The following is an 18,058-nucleotide window of genomic DNA, read 5'->3' on the forward strand; positions in this document are numbered from 1 at the left end:
TCTTAGATTAGAATCACAACAGAGGTGGACGGAATTTGAGATTTTCTAGTTCATCTCCTTCTTTGCAAAATGGGGAAACTGAGGCCCAGAAGGGAAGAGGTTTCCCTGAGGTCCCTCAGCAATCAGTGGCAGAGCTGAGACCAGGCCCCATGGGCCTCCTGTCTCACAGCCCAGGGCTTTGGTAACTTGGCTGCCCCACCTGACTACAGGTCTCTGGTATAGAAAGCCCCAGAAAAAAAAAGCAAGAAAGTGAGTTCCCAGGAAAGAATGGGGTCATAGATCTCCTCCATCTCTACCCCTAGCTGGGGAAAGGTACTGCTCTGGACATCTCAGACTCCTGGGATACTAGAGCTAGTTTTACAAATGGTTTACGTACGCCCTGGGTTTCCTTATGGCGCCACAAGACCACAGACCCGTTCTTTGCCGTGACTCACCTGCTTGCTTTGAAAATGAACCTCCAGTTTCATCGAGGCACAATTGTTCAAGGTCATCAGCCTCCTGTAATAAAGTGGAAGTGTCCACCCAAGGTGGACATCCCCAAAGCCTGGCAGAGCCTACCAAGATGCACCCACCACTTCACATGCCCAAGCCATCAAAACTTCTCGCAAACTCCAATATTCCTAAGGTTTAAGAACCAGAGACAATGCTGGCAAGATTATGGCCTCTGTTCTCCAGGAGCTTACAGAGAGTGGAAATAAACCCTACAGAAATGGGACATGTTCAAAGACAGAGCAGACAGAAGGCACAGCAGACAAACACAGGGAGAGACAAGCAACCTCCATGAAGGAGGGATGCAGTCAGAGAAGGCGTCCTGGAGGACGCAAATGGGATTTTGAGAGTGAGAGAAACAGGGACTCTTACCGAAGCTTACACAGGACACTGTAGGCATACAGTCAGCAAACAGATCAGTGGGCATGAGACCAGTGGGGCTAAGGCTAATGAACCAGCTTGCAAAGGGCTTTGGGTTGTATGCTAAAAAGTCTGCATTTTTATCCTTAGGCAGTGACAAATTTTAAGCAGAAAGAACAACCATTTGGAGCTGTTACAATGCTGAGGCTGGTGGATCTAGATGGATCTGGGAGCGGGGTGAGGGAAGGGGGAGAGGGGAGGGGAGAGATGGGTTATCAAGACTAAAGCCAGTTAGGCTGAAGCCTTGTGATCGATCCAAGGAGAAGCCATGGTTTGGCCTCAAACAAGGGCCAAGCTCTTGTAAGTAGAGAGGGACTGAAGCAGAGGAATATTTGGAGGCTATAACTTTAGGAGAAAAGAAACAAGGCCAGATCTTGGCTTTCTAGCTAGAGTGACTGGGTGGTTGAGGGTATCACAAACACAAAGAACAGAATGAGCAATGTGACCGCAGAAGATAAGCTTTGTTAGTAAGCTGGGCTCCTCCTCTGTTAGAGGGTACAAGGGATGTTTTTTCCCACGAGGAAGCTTCAAGCCGGGCCTTTGGTTTCCCAGGCCTGACCCTCAGCCCACCTACCTACACAGGGCCCCCAAAGAGTCCTCGTCCAGAAAACCGTGGTTTTTCTTCACAGAGCCAATATCCAGGGGAAACAAACCTTCTGTATGGCAGAGAGAAGCAAAGATGAGTCCAGTAGTATATCACAAACTCAGCCTCAGCAGCCCTTGAGCTGGAGGGGAACGGCCAGGAAGGAGGGGGAGCAGGAAGACAAGAGGCAAAGCAGAAGGGAAAAACGTCAGGAATAAAGGAGGGTGCCCAGGGAGTTCAGGGGAAAGGTCTGGGAGAGGCCTAGAGGGCTGAGCTGGACCCAAGAATTCTGTCAGTCAGTGAGGCAGGTCTATGGGAGATAGCAGGCCCAAGACCCCAGGTGACTGCCAAGAGCCCAATATGAGTTCCCCCATTCCCCTTTGAATCCTGGGCTGCTCAGGCAGGGAAACTTCTCCTTGGCCCAAGGTGAACCTGGGGGAGTAGGGCAGGAGCAAGGACAGAAGGGACAGGACAGCACAGTAGCCAAACAATACCTTGCATCCCCCTGTGTCCCAGAGCAGTAGGAGCCCACTCCCTGGGACTTAGGGAGGGGAGAGGGGAAAGAAAGGAGTTGGGGGAATGGAAGAGAGAATCTGAGAAGTCTCACAGCTCTCTACCTTACTGGTGAAGCAAGCCCATTTGTTCCTTTACTCATTCAACTAATGAGTATCCAATTGAGCATCTACTTTGTGCTAGGCACTTGAGCAAACCATACAGCATACAACAGTGAACACAACAAAAATGGTTCCTGCCTTCATGGAGTTTACGCTCTTAAAGGAAACAGATAAGCAACGATACTTAAAACCAAGATGGTGCAGTTACAAACGTCATGGAAGACATCAGCCAGCATGATAGTGTAAAGGGAGGCTGGTAGGGGTGGCGGCTGCTTGTAGAGAGGTGGTCAGCAGAGAGCTTTCTGAAGCAGTGACATCTGAGCTGAGTCTTGAAAGATGAGAAGCAGCCAGCTGTGCAAGGAAACTGCAAAGAGAGTTCCAGGCAGGAGGAACATCAGCATCAAGGCTCTGAAGAGGGAAAAAGCTTGGTGTGAGCAAGTGTAGAGAGGAGCCCTGTGAACAAAGGTAAGAGTAATCAATGGAGGTTGGAGAATGCAGTGTGACAGGCCAGAACAGAGCGTCTGTGTGTATTTCATTCTGAGTGTGCTGGAAGGCCATCGGAGGGCTTGGAGCAGGACTGATAGTCAGGCCTATGGCCAACAAGAGCCCTCCAGCTGCAGTGTAGAGATGAGAGTGCAAGAGCACACGAAGCTGCTGTACTAGCCCAGGTGAGCCGTGACACTGGGTCACACCAGGCTGTGGCAGTGGAGGTAGTAAGAAGTGGATTGATTCAAGATACGTTCTGGAGGGAAAAGGTCTTGCTGAAAGGTTAAACATAGGAGATGGGAACAAGGAGGAATTAAATTAAGGATGACTCCTGGGTATGGCGCTTGAGTAAGTGGGTAAATGGTGGTACCATCAGGAGTTGGTTTTAGACCTGTTTAATCCGAGACACCCATCAGACATCAGAGTAGAGAGATTGAATTGGCAGCTGTGAATATATGAATCTGGAGCTTGGGGATGAGGTCTGGACATTTGGAAGTCATCAAAATATGGATGGTACTTAGAGAAAGATCTCATGAGAAAGAAATGTTGAGAGAGAAGAGGGCCCCGGACCGAGCCCTGGGATATCCTAACCTTTAGATATCAGTTAGAGGAAGCAGAGTCAGCTAAGGAGACAGAACCCAGTCAGAAAGGCAGCCAGGAGAAGGGGGTGTTCCAGAAGCCAAAGGAAGAAGTGGCCAGTGGCACTGAATGCTGCTGAGAAATGGAGCAAGATGAGGACTGGGAAGTGACCACTGAGTGTGACCACATGGACGTCACTGGTGAACTGACCAGGCAAGTTGACCAGGCGAGGTGGATGTGAAGCCAGGGTGTAGTAGGGGTGTGGGCAGAAAAGGGGAAGGGAAACAGCAAATGTGAAGAACTCTAGAAAAACACAAAAGAGAAATGAAGGAAAACAGAGAAATGAGGCCACCACTGTGGGGCAAGTGAGGCCAAGGCTGGGCCACCAGGGTGTACAACTCCAGGCGGCATTCTTCACACCGTGTGTACCGACATGGCATCCTCAGGATTGGTACCACGTGGTGACCCTGGTCAAGACAAGGTACCTTAAAGGCATGGGCAACAGCAGAGTTTGTGGCAGTTGTGAGAGCAATCTCGTAGAGATGATGCGGGAGAGAAAGGTACAACTGCAGAAGCAAAGTCAGAAAAAAATCGGAGCAAGGCCAGGAGACACTGCTTGTGTGTAGTTGGAGAGAGAATCTGACTTGCCCCATTTAACAGACAAAAAACTGAGGGCTAGGGGAAGTATGTAACGGGGGAGGGTAAACAATTGAGTGGCCTTACCTTCAAAAAGCTGCACATACTGAGGGAATCCTGTTGCTCGAAGCCACTCACATGCTCTTTTGGCCTCGGCTTCTAAAACAGAACAAGGGAAAGAAACAGGCAAAGAAATGGGGTTAGGAGGGTGCTGACGCCAGGGCCCTAGGTGTATGCTGCCCAACCCCAGCAGGCAGGCATATCTCATTCTGGTGATCCAGAAATGGCAAGAGAAGGCCAGAGGTCCTAGCACATTTGCTCCAAGTCATAGCCAACCAGGAGGCCCTCTGCTCCCCAAACCCTACTGTCTGGGCATCCTGGCCCTGGCTTTCTTGAGTCTCATTCCCTGCCTCTTCCAAACCCCTCCCACCCCCTGCCCAGGAACCAGGATCATCTGGGGTCAAGGAGGCCTGCTGGGATAAGAAGTCACAGCTGTGTCCACCCCCCAAGCCTTTCTGAGGAACCTACCCCCTTCCAAGGCCCTGGGTAGACCAGCCTAGTCCAGGCAGGAAATAGGAATGCTCAACCATTCCTATCATTCTCTTTCTCATCATCACATGTAACATTCTTCAGCACTTTGACAGCCAAATCTCATTTCACACACACAATAACCGGTGATGGCTTTGCTATCCCCATTTTACAGACATACAAACAGGCTCAGCCTACGGTCTCACAGTGGACAAAGCAGCAGTGCCAGGGTTGGAATCCCAGCTGAGTCTGACAGCAGCATCCCCATGCTCATTCCAGTCCTCCCTCCTCAGGGAGCTTCCCAGTACTGCCTCAGCTCTCTTGGCCTATTTGTGTCATAGTGCAGTGCTGAGTGTCATGAAGACACAGTACTGGCCTGTTGGGGTCTTGGGGGAAGAACATGGCTAGGTCAGCCTGTCACCTCTGCTCTGGGAGTTCTGGCACAGAGCTGGGCACCCCTGCCAGCGCCAGCGGAGATGTGCAGCTGGACTGAAGCCACAGAGGAGGCACTTCTAGTCAGGGTAGGCCAAATACCAGCAGTAAAGCCCTGCGCCTGCCCAGGCGGTTATTTGCTTTCCACCCAGGTGATGCCAAGATGAGTGGGGCTGGGGCCATGGGACCTGGCTTCGCAGGGATGGTGGGGGAAGTCAGCTGGTTTTAGCAGAGCTGATCCGGCCACGGAGTCCTGCCCTCAACACGTCCTCCACTTCCTCAGCACCTGTGGCCACAGTCTCACCTGGCCCCCTTGACCAGAGGACTCTAAGGAGGCTGGTGAGGTTTTTCCAAGACAGGAAGAGCTCTCTCTTCCCAGTGCTCACTCACAAGGAAACCCAGGATGAAATCCTAGTGGCTGGGACAGATAAGATGAAGGACAAAACAGTATTTCAGAGATGCTAGGTGAGTAGACAGTGGAGGGAAGAGTGAGGGAAGTTAGAAGTCAGTCAGAAAAAGTAATGGGCTCCTCAAGGGTCACATACTGATGAGGATTTGAGGGAAAGAAGAGAGGGCTCTGCAGCCCCTGGAGCCCCTGCAGGTTTTGGGGGCAAATGGGGGTAAGGGCAAGGATGAACATCTGTGCATTTCTGTGAGTGCATGCAACAGGTCAGTGTCCACCACAGCATCTGTCTCTACACGTAGCTGTAGCCAAATGTGCTCATGTCCACAACTCATGAGGATCACTGTGGGACTGTGCACCTGTATATACCCACAGGCACCTCAGTCTGTGCATGCACCCGCCTCTCTCTCTGTCTCTCTCTCTCGTCTCTTTCTCTCCGTGTGTGCGTGTGTATGTATGTTTTATGTTACTGCAACTTCCTAACCTAAGATACAGATCTAGGAATCGCCAGGACCTCTGAGGGGTCCCTGAAAAGTGTCTGACAGAGCCCTGCTAGCAGTACCTCCACCTGTCTGGCAGGGGGCAATGCAAGCCTGAAAAAGAATCCTGTGCTCCAGGCCAGTGGTAGTCTAGGTGATGTAAGACCAGTCCAAAGGGACTGCACAGCTGCCCAGGGAGCCTTTGAGGAACATGGTTCTGCTGCTAGGACAGCTGAGCTGGCTGCCACAGCCACTTCCCTGTCCCTGTTCCTGTCATGCCCCTGGGATGAGACCCTTTCCCCATCTCAGCACCCATCCTGGCAGCCAGTTCTGCTTTCCTGTTATTAGGACAAAAGGGAGGTACCAGAAGATGGACCAGGTTAGGACTTCCAGAGAGGCGGGCACAGGAGCAGACAGCGGCCCCTAAAGGGTCACAAGTATGGCCACCCCAGGAAAGGGAGCAAATCTCTAGGGTAGGCCTGCATGCCAGGAACACACCCTTAAAATCCCACTGCAGCCCTCAGTTACTCATGGCTAATGGAGAGGATAGGAGAGGCACCTTCCTCCCCTGATGCTAGGCATCGGCCCTAGCTGGGGGTTGGCAGAAGAGGACCATCTCACTCAGGCCAATGCCAAGTTCTTTCATGACTACCTAGAGCCCTGTAGCCCCTCACTACTCAAAGTGTAGTCCCAGACTAGCAGCATCAACATCACAGGGGAGCTTGTTAGAAATGCAAAATCCCAAGCCCCACACCCAGAACCACTATATTTAAGAAGACCCTCAGGCAAACACATTAAAGTTTGAAAAGTCTTGGTCTGAATCACATTGCTCAGTGATTCTCACCCCTGGATGCACATTAAGAATCAGCTAGGAAGTGTTATTTTTAAAAATACCAGTGCCCAGAAGGCTGGCTTAACTGATCTGTGGTAGGACTCTCCACATTGGTATTTTTTTAAAAAGTTACAGTATAAAGCCTACTGAGGTCCAAGAGACTTTTCCAAGGTCATACAGGGTAAAGTATCACAGGTGAGACTATAACCCTGATCTTTTCACTCCATGTCAGCGCTCTTGGCCATTGCATTATGCCACCTGCCCTCATGCCAGCCAAGCAAGGAGCTCAGACTCAGGAACCAACCCCAGCCCCCCAGGCTGTTTTCCTGCTCCTTCCGGTCTAGTGGAGTCACAACCCAGGGTTCAAATCCTGATGCTGTCAGTCACTAGCTCTTCGACTTTGGGCAAGTTGTATAACCTCTCCAGGTTTCCATTTCCTCCTCTGTAAAACAGGAGCCACGGCATCCACATCTTTTTTCAATTTTTATTTTATTTATTTTTCATGTTTTTGGATTTTTTTTTTTCTTTTTGAGACAGGGTCTCACTCTGTCACCCAAGCTGGAGCGCAGTGGTGCTATCACAGCTCACTGCAGGCTCAAACTCCTGGGTTTGTGTGATCCTCCCATCTCAGCCTCCTGACTAGCTAGGACTACAATAGCAGCCACCACACCACACCCGGCTACTTTTCTTTTTATTTTTTGTAGAGACGGGGTCTCACTACATTGCCCAGGCTGGTCTCCATCTGCTGGCCTCCAGTGATCCTCCTGTCTCCCTGTCTCAGCCTCCCAAAGTGCTAGGATTACAGGTGTGAGCCACCACACCCAGTCAGCATCCACATCTTATAGCTACTGATGGCATTAAATAAAAGACTGGAGAAAGCAAAAGCCCCTGGCACATAATACCAAGCACTCAACAAATGTGTTCTACCCCAACTCTGACTCTGAAAGGTCCCAAAGAAAAAGAGGAAATTAGAGAAAGAAGCCCAGCTACTGCATTCCCTTGTGGGTCTGGACAATGGCTTTGCCCAGACCACTGTCAGAATTGAGGCCAAATGGTTGGGGGAAGTGAGGTAAGGAGGCAGAAGTTTCAAAGAGGTTGCAATTGCTCCAAAGACAAAGGAGCAAAGAAGTTTGGAGTAGGGCTACAGACTGAATTCCCCACCACCTCTCCTTAACAGGAATCTAGAGAATGTAATGGGTTATTACCAAACAGGATGTCAGGGACATTGGCTCCCCACAATACACCATCTCATGGAGGGCTGGGAGGCCCTGAGGCTCCCTCCCAGATGGATCAGTCAGGGACATATGTCTTGGTGATTAAGGGCTGAACTGCGCTGCTCTGCATTGTCCCTCCCACTCGTCTCAGCCTGCCCAGGCTGAGGCCAGGAGCGACCCCACCTCCACCCCTAGTAGAGTCAATTCACCTGGGGCTGAAGCCAGGTGGCCCAGACTGAGGATTGGCTTATGTATCTGTGGGGGAGAGTGACAACGGGCAGGCTGAGGTGAGGTAGGAATGTTTGTGGTCCCTTGCCTTACCTCTATATCCAGATGTGCAGATTCCAAGGCATGGCTACCAGCAGTTCTAAAGGCTATATTCTGCATGCGGTGTATGCTCTGGCCAAAGCTTAGGTGATGTGCCAGGGTAGGTCAGTGACAGCAGTCAGCTGGCACAAACTGGATTCCACTGAGACTTAAGCCCAGACTCTCCCTGGGGGAGGGGCCCAGATGATCCAGGCTGGGAGAGTCAGGGGAGAGGGCATACTAGAAAGCTTCAGAGTCCAATCAGGCCTCAGAGCCAAACCCACAGGTCTCCTGGAGGGAGCGTCAAAGTAGGAAAGGCTGAGCAGCAGCACATGCTTTCTGACGTCAATGATGGTATTCGCACCTACATTTACACAGGCCACGTTCCCAGAGACAGCACAGAGCAGTTTTCTATGCTGAGAAGGATGCAACCAGGAAAAAAGCAGACCTTCTGGTCTTGAGAAACACTCAAGCATAGGGCTTATGCACCCAGGAAAGAGGCAGCAACATTTCTCACTGGGAGATGCAATAATGCCCACAGATGATCACTAAGTTGGAAAAAGAGCTTTTTTCCAATCAAGCCAGCTTCCATGCTTGCCACTAAGTCATCTGAGACAACTCGTGTCATTCTCTAAGCTTTGGTTTCCAAATTTATACAGTGTGGACTAACGACTTTCCTGTCTACCACTGTGGTTACCTTATAGATTTGATCAGGTTTTTGCTGGTTTTGAAAGTGGCTATATAAAAGTTCTCATTAACGAAGGCTATTTTTATTAAGATGAGCTGAACTTTGTACCCATCTAGTCTTTAAGACACAGTTCAGATTGTGTACCAGTTGCAAAGAGGTGAGAGAAAAGAGCCAAGAGGAAGAGAGAAGGCAACAGGCATCTAATCTAGACTACAGGAAGTAAGGCCTCAGCCAGCCAGTGTCACCAACCCCACTCTCGGGCTGGGTATCCCCTCTTCACACCACTACTAGGCAACCCCAGTCCTTGTACCTTCTGGTCACTCAGTGGGTTATAAGACAGCTGCCCCAGCCCTGGGTTCAGCCTACTCATGCCTAACCATAAAGACAATATCAGGCATGGGGACCAGGCAGGAAGATACAGGCTCAAGACAAGCAATGGATGGATGTCACAGGGACACAGATGAAAGCATCCCTTATTACTGCTGGAGCTGTTGGGTGTCCCGTCCCATTCCTCCCTCACCTCTCAAATCTGGCTGCACGTTAAAATCTCCTGGGGAGCTTTTACTAATAGGCCCCACCCATGACTAGTTAAATTAAACTCTCTGGGGATAGGGTTCATTTTTGTTTGCTTATTTTTGAGAGCTCTCCCGGTGCTTCTAAAGTACAGCCCGTGATAAAGACCACCACCCTAAACAGAAAAGGCCTGCTAGAAAGCCACAGGTATAGGTCCCTGGAAAATTCTACCCAGAGCCGAGTCACAGGCCTGTTCTGCTCACAGGCCCACGTTCTCTCTCGACCTGAGTGCAGGAGCAGGAGAGAGTGACCAGCATCAATGTGAATGCCTATGATGACTGAGGGAAGGCAGGCAGTGGGTGTTTGTGAAGGTCATTCAGTTAGCTGACCTGCTCCCTAAGGTGCCTTTAAACATGCGGTGGCCTCCTTTACCTGACTTAGCTTCCTGTTTGGAAAAGCATCGCCTCCATGGCGCTCACCAGAGGACAGGGGCCTCCAAAACAGGATCTGTCTCCATGTTGGTCTCTCCCACCTTCACTGAGTGCAGGAGGAAAAGCCAGTGTCCTGAGTGGTGGAGAAAGACCTGGGATGCCACTATCTACGTGACAACCCCAGTTCCCAAGGCAGGCTCTGTGAGGCTGGTCCCTCAAGGCAGGGCTAGGAGGCAGGCAGGGGGTTGCCTACCACTGCAGGCCCTGCTACTGCTGCTCAGAAATGCTAGGACCCGGCAAACCGCTTCTCAGATCATTTCTTTTGGTTGCTACAAGGCCCATTTCCTTTGGTTGCTACAAGGCGCATTTCCTTTGCCTGCTCTCTAACCCTAGAGGGGGACCTCTCTCAAGGAGAAGGTGCTGGCCTTTTGGCAGAGGGCTTGTATCTCAGAAGCTACCATCCTCAGCATGTGGCCCCAACTGCTCTGAGCAGCTCCTTATACCCTCCCTTAAGGAAACACTAAGGGACCCAGGCCAAAATAAGCTTGCCCACCAAGCCTTGAGCCCTGGCACAGGGCTGCATCCCTCAGGGGCGCTGTTTCATTTGAATTTGCACAAAGCTACCCTCTAGGTTGGCAGTGCCCCTAGCAGAAGTGCTGCAATGAGTGGCTGACTGGCTCTGCCACCTCTCTCCCTGGGGGACAGTGGGAGAGGGACCTGTACTAAGAGCTGTCAGGGATTACAGGGCCACCAAGACTTTCCCTCCTGACCTTGAAGCAGACATGCAAGGGGGTCTGCAATGCCCTATCTATGGGGTGGTCCAGTTCACTGGCGCCTCTCTCTGCTCCTGCTGCTCTTCACTGAAATCACAACTCTAACTTGATTCTTACAGGAGGAGGCACAGGGAGGAAAGGAGACAGGACCAAAATAGCTCTCATCCCACATTCCAAACCTCACAGGAGGGGCACCACAGGAAGGGCCTCTGTATTTCACCCAGCCTAGGTTGGCAGTGCTGGACCCTGGCTGGCCTCTGGCTTGTTAGGTCACCGGGCAGCGCCCTGCTGCACCTGTTCAGATGCCAGTCTCGGTCTCGGTTGGGGCTACAGCTGGATGCCAAGTTCTGGGCCCATACAAGCAACACTTCTGGAGCCTCCCTGTCACAAATGAGGCACCACTAAAGCAAACAGCCCAGGAGGGGCCCCTAGGACAGGATGGCAGGAAAAACAAGTCACTGAATCTTTTAGCTGGCCAGTGGTAAGTTCAGGAGTGTGGTTCTACCTTCTATATAACATCCCTCTCACAACACTGCACAGCCCAGAAAAAATTTATAGTCTCTACCACAGGGATTCTCAACCAGGGACAATTTTTACCCCAGGGGACATTTGGCAACGTCTGGAGACATTTTTGGTCATCTCAACTGGCGGGGGTTAAGGAGGAAATGCTACTAGCATCTACTCAGTAGAGGCCAGGGATGCTGCTAAACATCATACACTGCACCAGACAGCCCCAGACAAAGAAAGGTTGACCCCAGATCTGAAGCATGAGACCCTGAGGGTTGGCCTCTGCCTTATCTGGGGCCTCGGGCCCCTCTGGGCAGCCCACCCTCCCACCAGGATGTCCTGGGGGCTGAAGTGAAGAATGGGTGCAACATTCAGTGGCGGTCCCTAGCCTTTGCACATTGTGGACACCTTGCAGGATCGGCCAGGAAGAGGCAGCAATTCTGGTTTGGCATTTTATTTAAAAATGGAAGTTACACAAGAAACCCCCAATTGTGGTTCCCCACTCCTCTCCGCAAAGCAGTGGCCTTAGCTCCTGTGTGCAGCTATAAATGAGGGAGAATCATGAGCACCCTGAGGTTAAACCAGACCTCAGGCCCACTGAGGCTGCTGGAGATTTTGGGTCCAGAGGCAGCCCAGCCTGTAGGCTCCTGGGCTTAAGCTTGGTATGGCAGGACCAAAGTAGGCAGCTGACATTCCTGCCCGGCACTGGGTTTCCCTATGACAAGGAAGGTCAAAGCTGCCACCTGCTCTGCTGCAGTTGCTCCATTAGTTTTCTTGCCCCCAAGGGCCTCCTGCCCCCAACCCAGTCCCAGGTGCTCTGACAAGGTCATGGTGCCTAGGAAAGAGAGACTTGTTTTAATGAGCCATGTGTTACTCCGTCATCTCCAGTCCCTGGCCTAGAGGTAAATGATGCCAGCCTAACCGGTCTGGGGCAGATATTAGGTCAGTGGTGACTGCTCTCCACTTTGGTTTGAGTGGAAAGTATTGAACTAACGGTCAGGTGAACTACCTTCTGGCCTTAGCTCCACTAGCATCTTGCATAACCTCAGGCAAGCCATTACCTCTGTCTGAATCTCAGTTTCCCCATCTCCTAATGACCATTCCCCGAAATCTAGAGCTGCAGCAGAGGTGTGTGTGATGGGTAGTGGCTGTCTTAGTGGGGGGAGCTTTCTTCCTTCACATTCTTTTCTGAGGACCCAAGCAAGGATCCTCAGTGTAACGCACACCAAACCCATCTTTCCCCACAAACCAGCTCTCCGTATGTTTCTGCCTCCCAGTGTGCCCACTGCCTAGGCTTAAACCTCAAGTCATTCTTGCTGTCTTCTCGCCACATGTATTTAGTCACCAAATTCTACCAACTTTTCCATCAAATGGTTGGGCTTTTTTCCTGCCCAACTGTGCTCTAGGTTCTTCTGCCTGGATTACTTCAGCCCTCCAAGTTCCCAGCCTCTAGCTTCTCCTTTCAAGGGGCCATCCTGCCAGCTGCTTCTTCTAAGAGCCCAGTTCTAACCTGGCCGCTCCCCTACTCCACAACCTAAAGAGCTTCCACAGCCTGGGGCAGATAGCCTTGACTGCTCCCTGGCACTCAAGACTCTGCACAATCTAGACACAGCCTGATTTGAAGCTTTAAACTACTATTTATTCATCAAGCTGGAGATCAAACACCCCCTCCCACGAAACCTCCCCTGACCTCTCACCAACCCCCTAACACCCAGTGGCTCAGTTCAATTAAGCAGTCCCCTAACACATTTCCATGATCATCTCAGCAGCATGTGAGTCTATCCCCCATTCAACTGGGGACTTCTCTGCACTGGGTACTTTTGGTCTTTGTGTTGCCACTGAAGTGTGTTAAGGGCTACCGAATGTTCTGGCAACACACAGACAGGAAGCCCTACTTCCCACTACACAGAATACAGGCCTCTGACTCTGCTCCCTTGTCTGGTATCACCACAGCACTAGAAATGGAATTGAGCACCTCTTTACTTCAAAGCCTTGCCTTAGGACAGAAACCACATAGCCAGGAACGAAGGCTCAGAGATGTGAGAACAGAAAATGAACTCTGCTCGATGGTGGAGGCATTATGACCTGAAGGAGCACTTCACTCCGCCGAGCTCAGGGGAGGGCATCCACATTCACCTGAGAGAAGGGGCGTGCCTACCTCCTGCCTCCCTCTCTTGGCCTGGAAAGTCTTGGTGCTTGTCTGTTTTGACCCTGTGCCATCACGTCTGCATCCCACCCCCTTGCCTACTTCCCTTTCCTTTTGCTCAGGCCAAATATAAACTCCTGGACAGGAAATGCCTTGAAGGAGCCTGGCCCCACCCTGAGATCCACAGAAAATTGTCTCTGATAGAAAGGAAATGGGCCTGAGAGAAGTGGACTCCCTGGGAAGGGAGCAGACACAACGCCTCCCCCAGCCCCAAGGAGAGTCAGAGGGAGGGCTGTGATGCTGAGCACATAGCAAGGGGCGGAACCTATGGCTCTGGGGGCAAGGGTGACGATGTGCATGCTCAGGTCATGGTAGGGCCAAGGGAAGGAGAACCCCAAACGGTGGTCTTACAGCTCTGTAAGGCCTATGGGCATAGAGGTTACAGGGTACAGTGGGAGGAGTTAACAGGCTAGTCACCTGAAGACGTAGCCTATTAGTCACGGCTCTGTACCTCTTCCTTTTCTTTTTTTAAAATGAGGTCTCACTCTGTCACCAGGGCTGTAGTGTAGTAGCACGATCACAGCTCACTGCAGCCTCGACCTCCTGGGCTCAAGCAATCCTCCCACCTCAGCCTCCAGAGTAGCTGAGACTACAGGCACACACCATGACGCCCAACTAATTTTTGTATTTTTTTATTTTTTGTAGAGATAGGTGTCTCCCTATATTTCCCAGGCTGGTCTCAAACTCCTTGGCTCAGGCAATCCTTCTGCCTCAGCCTTCCAAATTGCTGGATTATAGGTGTGAGCCACCACCGCCCCTGGTCCTGGCTCTATACTTCTTACTCACAGCAATATTTGTGATACAGAATGTAATTATTAATAAAATATAGCAGACACTAATAGTTATACAGTACTAACTACGTGCCCTGGGCCACGGACTTTGTACTGAGCCATTATTATGTCCCAGGCATTTCTTTAGGTTTTTTTTTTTAATATGTATTATGTTACTGAATCTTCACAACAAACCTGTGAGCTAAGTGCTCCAATAATATCTCTATTTTACAGAGGAGGAAACTGAGACCCAGAGATACGGAGTAACTTGCCCAAGGTCAGCAACTAAGAAGTGGTGAGCCAGGATGCAAATCCAAGCAGTTTGGCTCTAGAGTCAGAGCTACCAAGTTAGAATCTTCCTCATTAAAGAAAAAAAATTGTCTAGGCTGGGGCCTGGCACACAGCAGACACAAAATCATTTACCAGGGTTTTTGCAGTATGAGTGGTTAGCCTGAATTTAACTTCCCATCAGCCGGGAAAGCACTTGATCATCCTGTATGTCATTTGGTCCCCGCAAGAACTCGTCCAAAGCAGGTAATGCCTATGGTACAAATGGGGAACTGAGGCTACACTAGGTCAAGTAGCTTCTGTTGGACTACAGATTGGGCCAGAAGCCTACCTAAACACCCACAGCCCTCCTGCTGACCTGTTCCCTCCCTCGGCTCTCCCCTTAGAATCCACTCCCCATGAACTGTGAATTTATTCAACTAATAATACCCAAGCACCTACTTGGTGCCAAGCCCTACGCTGGGTACTAAGGTCTGAAAAGAGAAAAAAAGTTGAACTCTCCTGCAGCACTTGGCCAGAGCTGCTGCCAGGCCCATCCTTCTCAGGAGACAGAGGCTCACATGGGCTGGCCTTCGTAGCACTCCCTGGAGCTTGCTTTGGAAGCAAGATAAAGGGGCATAAGCCCTGAAGCAATGGAGCTGACAGCTAGTACAGCCTGAGGGAAGGAAGGTTGCAGCCCCCAGGACCCTGAGATGGAAGCACTTCAGGGAGGGCTAGAGCTTCCGGACAACCTCCTCCCACCCAATTCTAGCATGGGACACGCCAGCTAGTGATCATAGGAGCTAATCCAGCCAGCCTCCTGCCTGCCCCAACCACCCACGCCTTCTAAATAATGCAGCTTGGTTGTCAAGAGGGCATATTCGAATGTCTCTTCTTCCCCGATGCCACCCAGCACCCTGCTCTCCACCCCCAGTACTAGAAGGTGCTAATCAGGCAGGCCTGGTGCTGATGTCAGAACCACACTGCCACCCCCACCGCCCAACTCCCTCCTATACACCCTCCCCACCCCAATGCAGCTCTGTTTTAGAGCATAAATACCCACTCCTCCATGTCCTCCCTCCTATCCATCTGTCCACCTTGGTGATGGAGGGTGAGGGGAAGTGCACAGAGCAGACAGGCAAGGACCTGGGGACTGCCTGCCCAGAAGTGACTAATCACTGGTGGGTGTGATGAGCACTCAGGAGGGGAAGGATACCCGAACTACAGCTCTTGCCTCCTGGCCAGGCATCTGGAGAGAGGCATGGCCCAGTCATTAAAGATGTCAGGAGGTAGAGTCAGACCAGCTGGGTCCTGATCCCAGCTCCATCACTCCCTGGATATGTGACCTTGGGCAAGTTTATCTAACCTCTACTTACCTCAGTTGCTTCACAAGTAAAATAGAGACAAAGATAGCAGTACCTACCTTACAGAATTGCCATGAATGCTAAAGAAGTTAAAATGTGTCAATAATTTAGAAGAGTTCACTATTATTATTGGTGTGACCAATAATAATAAAATTGGTGACACCAATAATAATAGTGAACTCTTCTAAATTATTGACACTGCCTTGAAAACTGTTGCAGTGTCGTGAATGCCACTAAAGAAGGCCAGAGGAAGGGAGCCCTGTGGGTGGGCATGGCCAAAGGGGCTTTTCTGGGTAAGGTGGACTCTGAAATGACTGCAAAGTCCAGACCGAATGCCCAGGAGGTGGCAGGTTTGAGGACTGCACAACCCCAGGTCAGTGAAAAACAGCAAAATGACAGGACTGCAGAAGGTACTACCAAGCAACAATCATGGCAATAATTTTATTTATATTGTTGGATTTAATATTCAACAACCCCATGAGGTGGGTACATATCCCCATTTCAGAGCTGACAAAATGAAGGCTCAGAGAAGTTAAGTAATTTGCCCAAAGTCTCCCAGCACTGTGAACATGAGAGCTTGTGTACAGCTCAGGATGTATTTTACTTCTGCTCCACTCTGACCCCTTTTCCACATTCTCCTCTTTGTTTTTCCCATTTAGAAGGCCCTGCTGGTGTGGGCACTGCTCAGGACAGATGTTTGGGGACAAGCTCTTCCCACAAGCTCAACAGCCTCTGCCACAGCCTGACTTGACCTCAGCCTGGAGCAGAAAGGCTGGCTGCAGGTGCCTATCTCACACCTCAGACAGGCCAGCCTTTGGCCAGCCCAGATAAAGGACAGGAAATCCTAGGCCACCTCCCCTGGAGCTCACTCTCTCACAGGAACAGAGTTGCAGCCAGGGCAGGAGTTCCTCTGTGGTGGGGAAGCTGCCGAGTCAGCCCCGGCTGCCATGGCTGCTGGGTGTGGTTTGGGGAAAACAGGGAGGGCTGAGGGTCAGGAGACCTGGGCTCCAAATCCTCCCTTACTGGAGACTGTTCCTCCCTTCTCTGGGCCTCAGGTGGAGACCACCACAGATCACTCTGGGGAAATCATACCATCTACTTTACAGGGCTGCTCGAAGAACACAATGGGATCATGGAAGTGAAAGTGCCTTGAAAACTGAAGAAATGGGAGGACTCATAGTCGTCATCATCAACTGCCAGGGGAAGGAATGGCTAAGCTGGTATTTCTCCCTGTCTGATTCACTCTTCTAGGCCCCACTGTGGGCATGGCTCATACTCATTTCCGGCTTCAGTACTCCCTAAAATATCCCCTTCCCTCCACCCCTCACCAACTCCAAAGATAAAACTGAGTGGCAGGAAAGCAGGGTACGCTGGAAGCCCCCCACATATTACATAGTATTCAACTAATCAAGGGGAACACCTACTAACACCAGGCTCGTCCTCCACTACGGGGGCACCAATTAGAAGGCCCTACCTTCCAAGGGCTCTCCAATCATGAGAGCTGGCTGGACCTGAACAATAAACAAATCAGCATTGTCTAAGGTATTTGCACCCAAGATTCTAGGGGTTAGGAGTCTACCCACTGGGGTAACTAGAAAAGGATTATGGAGAAATCATCTGAACAAGTTCAGACTATAAATAAACTAAGGGGAGTGAGGGGTTTCCAGTGCCCCATTTCCTGTCTCCACATGTTAAGGGGGCCATAAACAGTAGCAGGCAGGGAGGACAGAGGACAGTGACGAGGCTGGGAAGGGTGCTGCTCCAGGTCTGAGGAGCAGCACAGATGCTTGAAGGCTGTTTGGCCTAGAGAAGACACAGGTGCACTTGGGTTCCGTCCTCAGACTCCTGAAGGTCAGAGAGAGCAGACAGGGTCCAGGTGGTCCCAAGGGGCACAGTCGGGACCCAGGGTTAGAAGCCTCAGGGAGGCACAGTTAAGTTCAACATGAGAAAAACTTTCAGACATTCCAAAGACGAAAGCAACTTGCTTGAAACATACCACATTCCCACGTATTGAACATGAATGAGCAGGAACTGCACGAGTACCTGTCGGGAAGCCCCAAGTTTCAGAAGGAAAGTTGGACCTAGTACCCTCTAAAGGTCCTTCTCCCCTGAGCTCTGCCTGCATACCTACCTCTAGAGGGGTTGTGGGAGAGAGCATAAAGGTGACTGGAGCTGGCTAGGCCCTTGGCTGCTTCCCACAGGGACCTGGGATCCCAGGAGCACTGTGGGCTGGTATGACCGAGGGGGAGCAGTTCACTCATTAACTTGTGCTGAATGGGTCAGAGAGTGTCTGGCCGCTCGGGACAGACACAGGCTTGGGGAGGGGCCAGAGAGCAAACTGCAGAAAAGCCCATGCACAAGGAGAACCCAAGCTGTGGCAATTCAGGGCTTGGCCAGCTCAAACTGACCCAGCTGGCTGAGAACATTCAGTGTCTGGGCCTGGATGAATTTGAAGCCAGCTCACCATTGCCCAGAAGACAAGAAAAGGGTCTCGAGTGGGGAGGCATACTTGCATAGCTGAAAGGAAGGCTGACAGAC

The 18,058-nt window shown here is 51.0% G+C and overlaps 1 protein-coding gene across 3 annotated transcripts in view; it reads right to left on the reverse strand.

Moving 5' to 3' along the window:
- Positions 1–18,058, reverse strand: part of STARD8 (StAR-related lipid transfer (START) domain containing 8) — an 87,316-nt gene that overhangs the window by 8,916 nt on the left and 60,342 nt on the right. For 2 of the 3 annotated variants that reach the window (XM_011967266.1, XM_011967267.1), the window contains 3 exons: positions 3,895–3,966; positions 1,484–1,565; positions 435–498 (listed from right to left, as the gene is read on the reverse strand). In XM_011967266.1, coding sequence (XP_011822656.1) covers positions 435–498; positions 1,484–1,565; positions 3,895–3,966 — 218 coding nt within the window. The remainder of the gene's footprint in view (positions 1–434; positions 499–1,483; positions 1,566–3,894; positions 3,967–18,058) is intronic. The other variant, XM_011967268.1, reaches the window with a different exon arrangement.

The sequence above is a fragment of the Mandrillus leucophaeus genome, unplaced genomic scaffold, assembly GCF_000951045.1.
Source record: "Mandrillus leucophaeus isolate KB7577 unplaced genomic scaffold, Mleu.le_1.0 Scaffold797, whole genome shotgun sequence".
Taxonomy (NCBI): Eukaryota; Metazoa; Chordata; class Mammalia; order Primates; family Cercopithecidae; genus Mandrillus; species Mandrillus leucophaeus.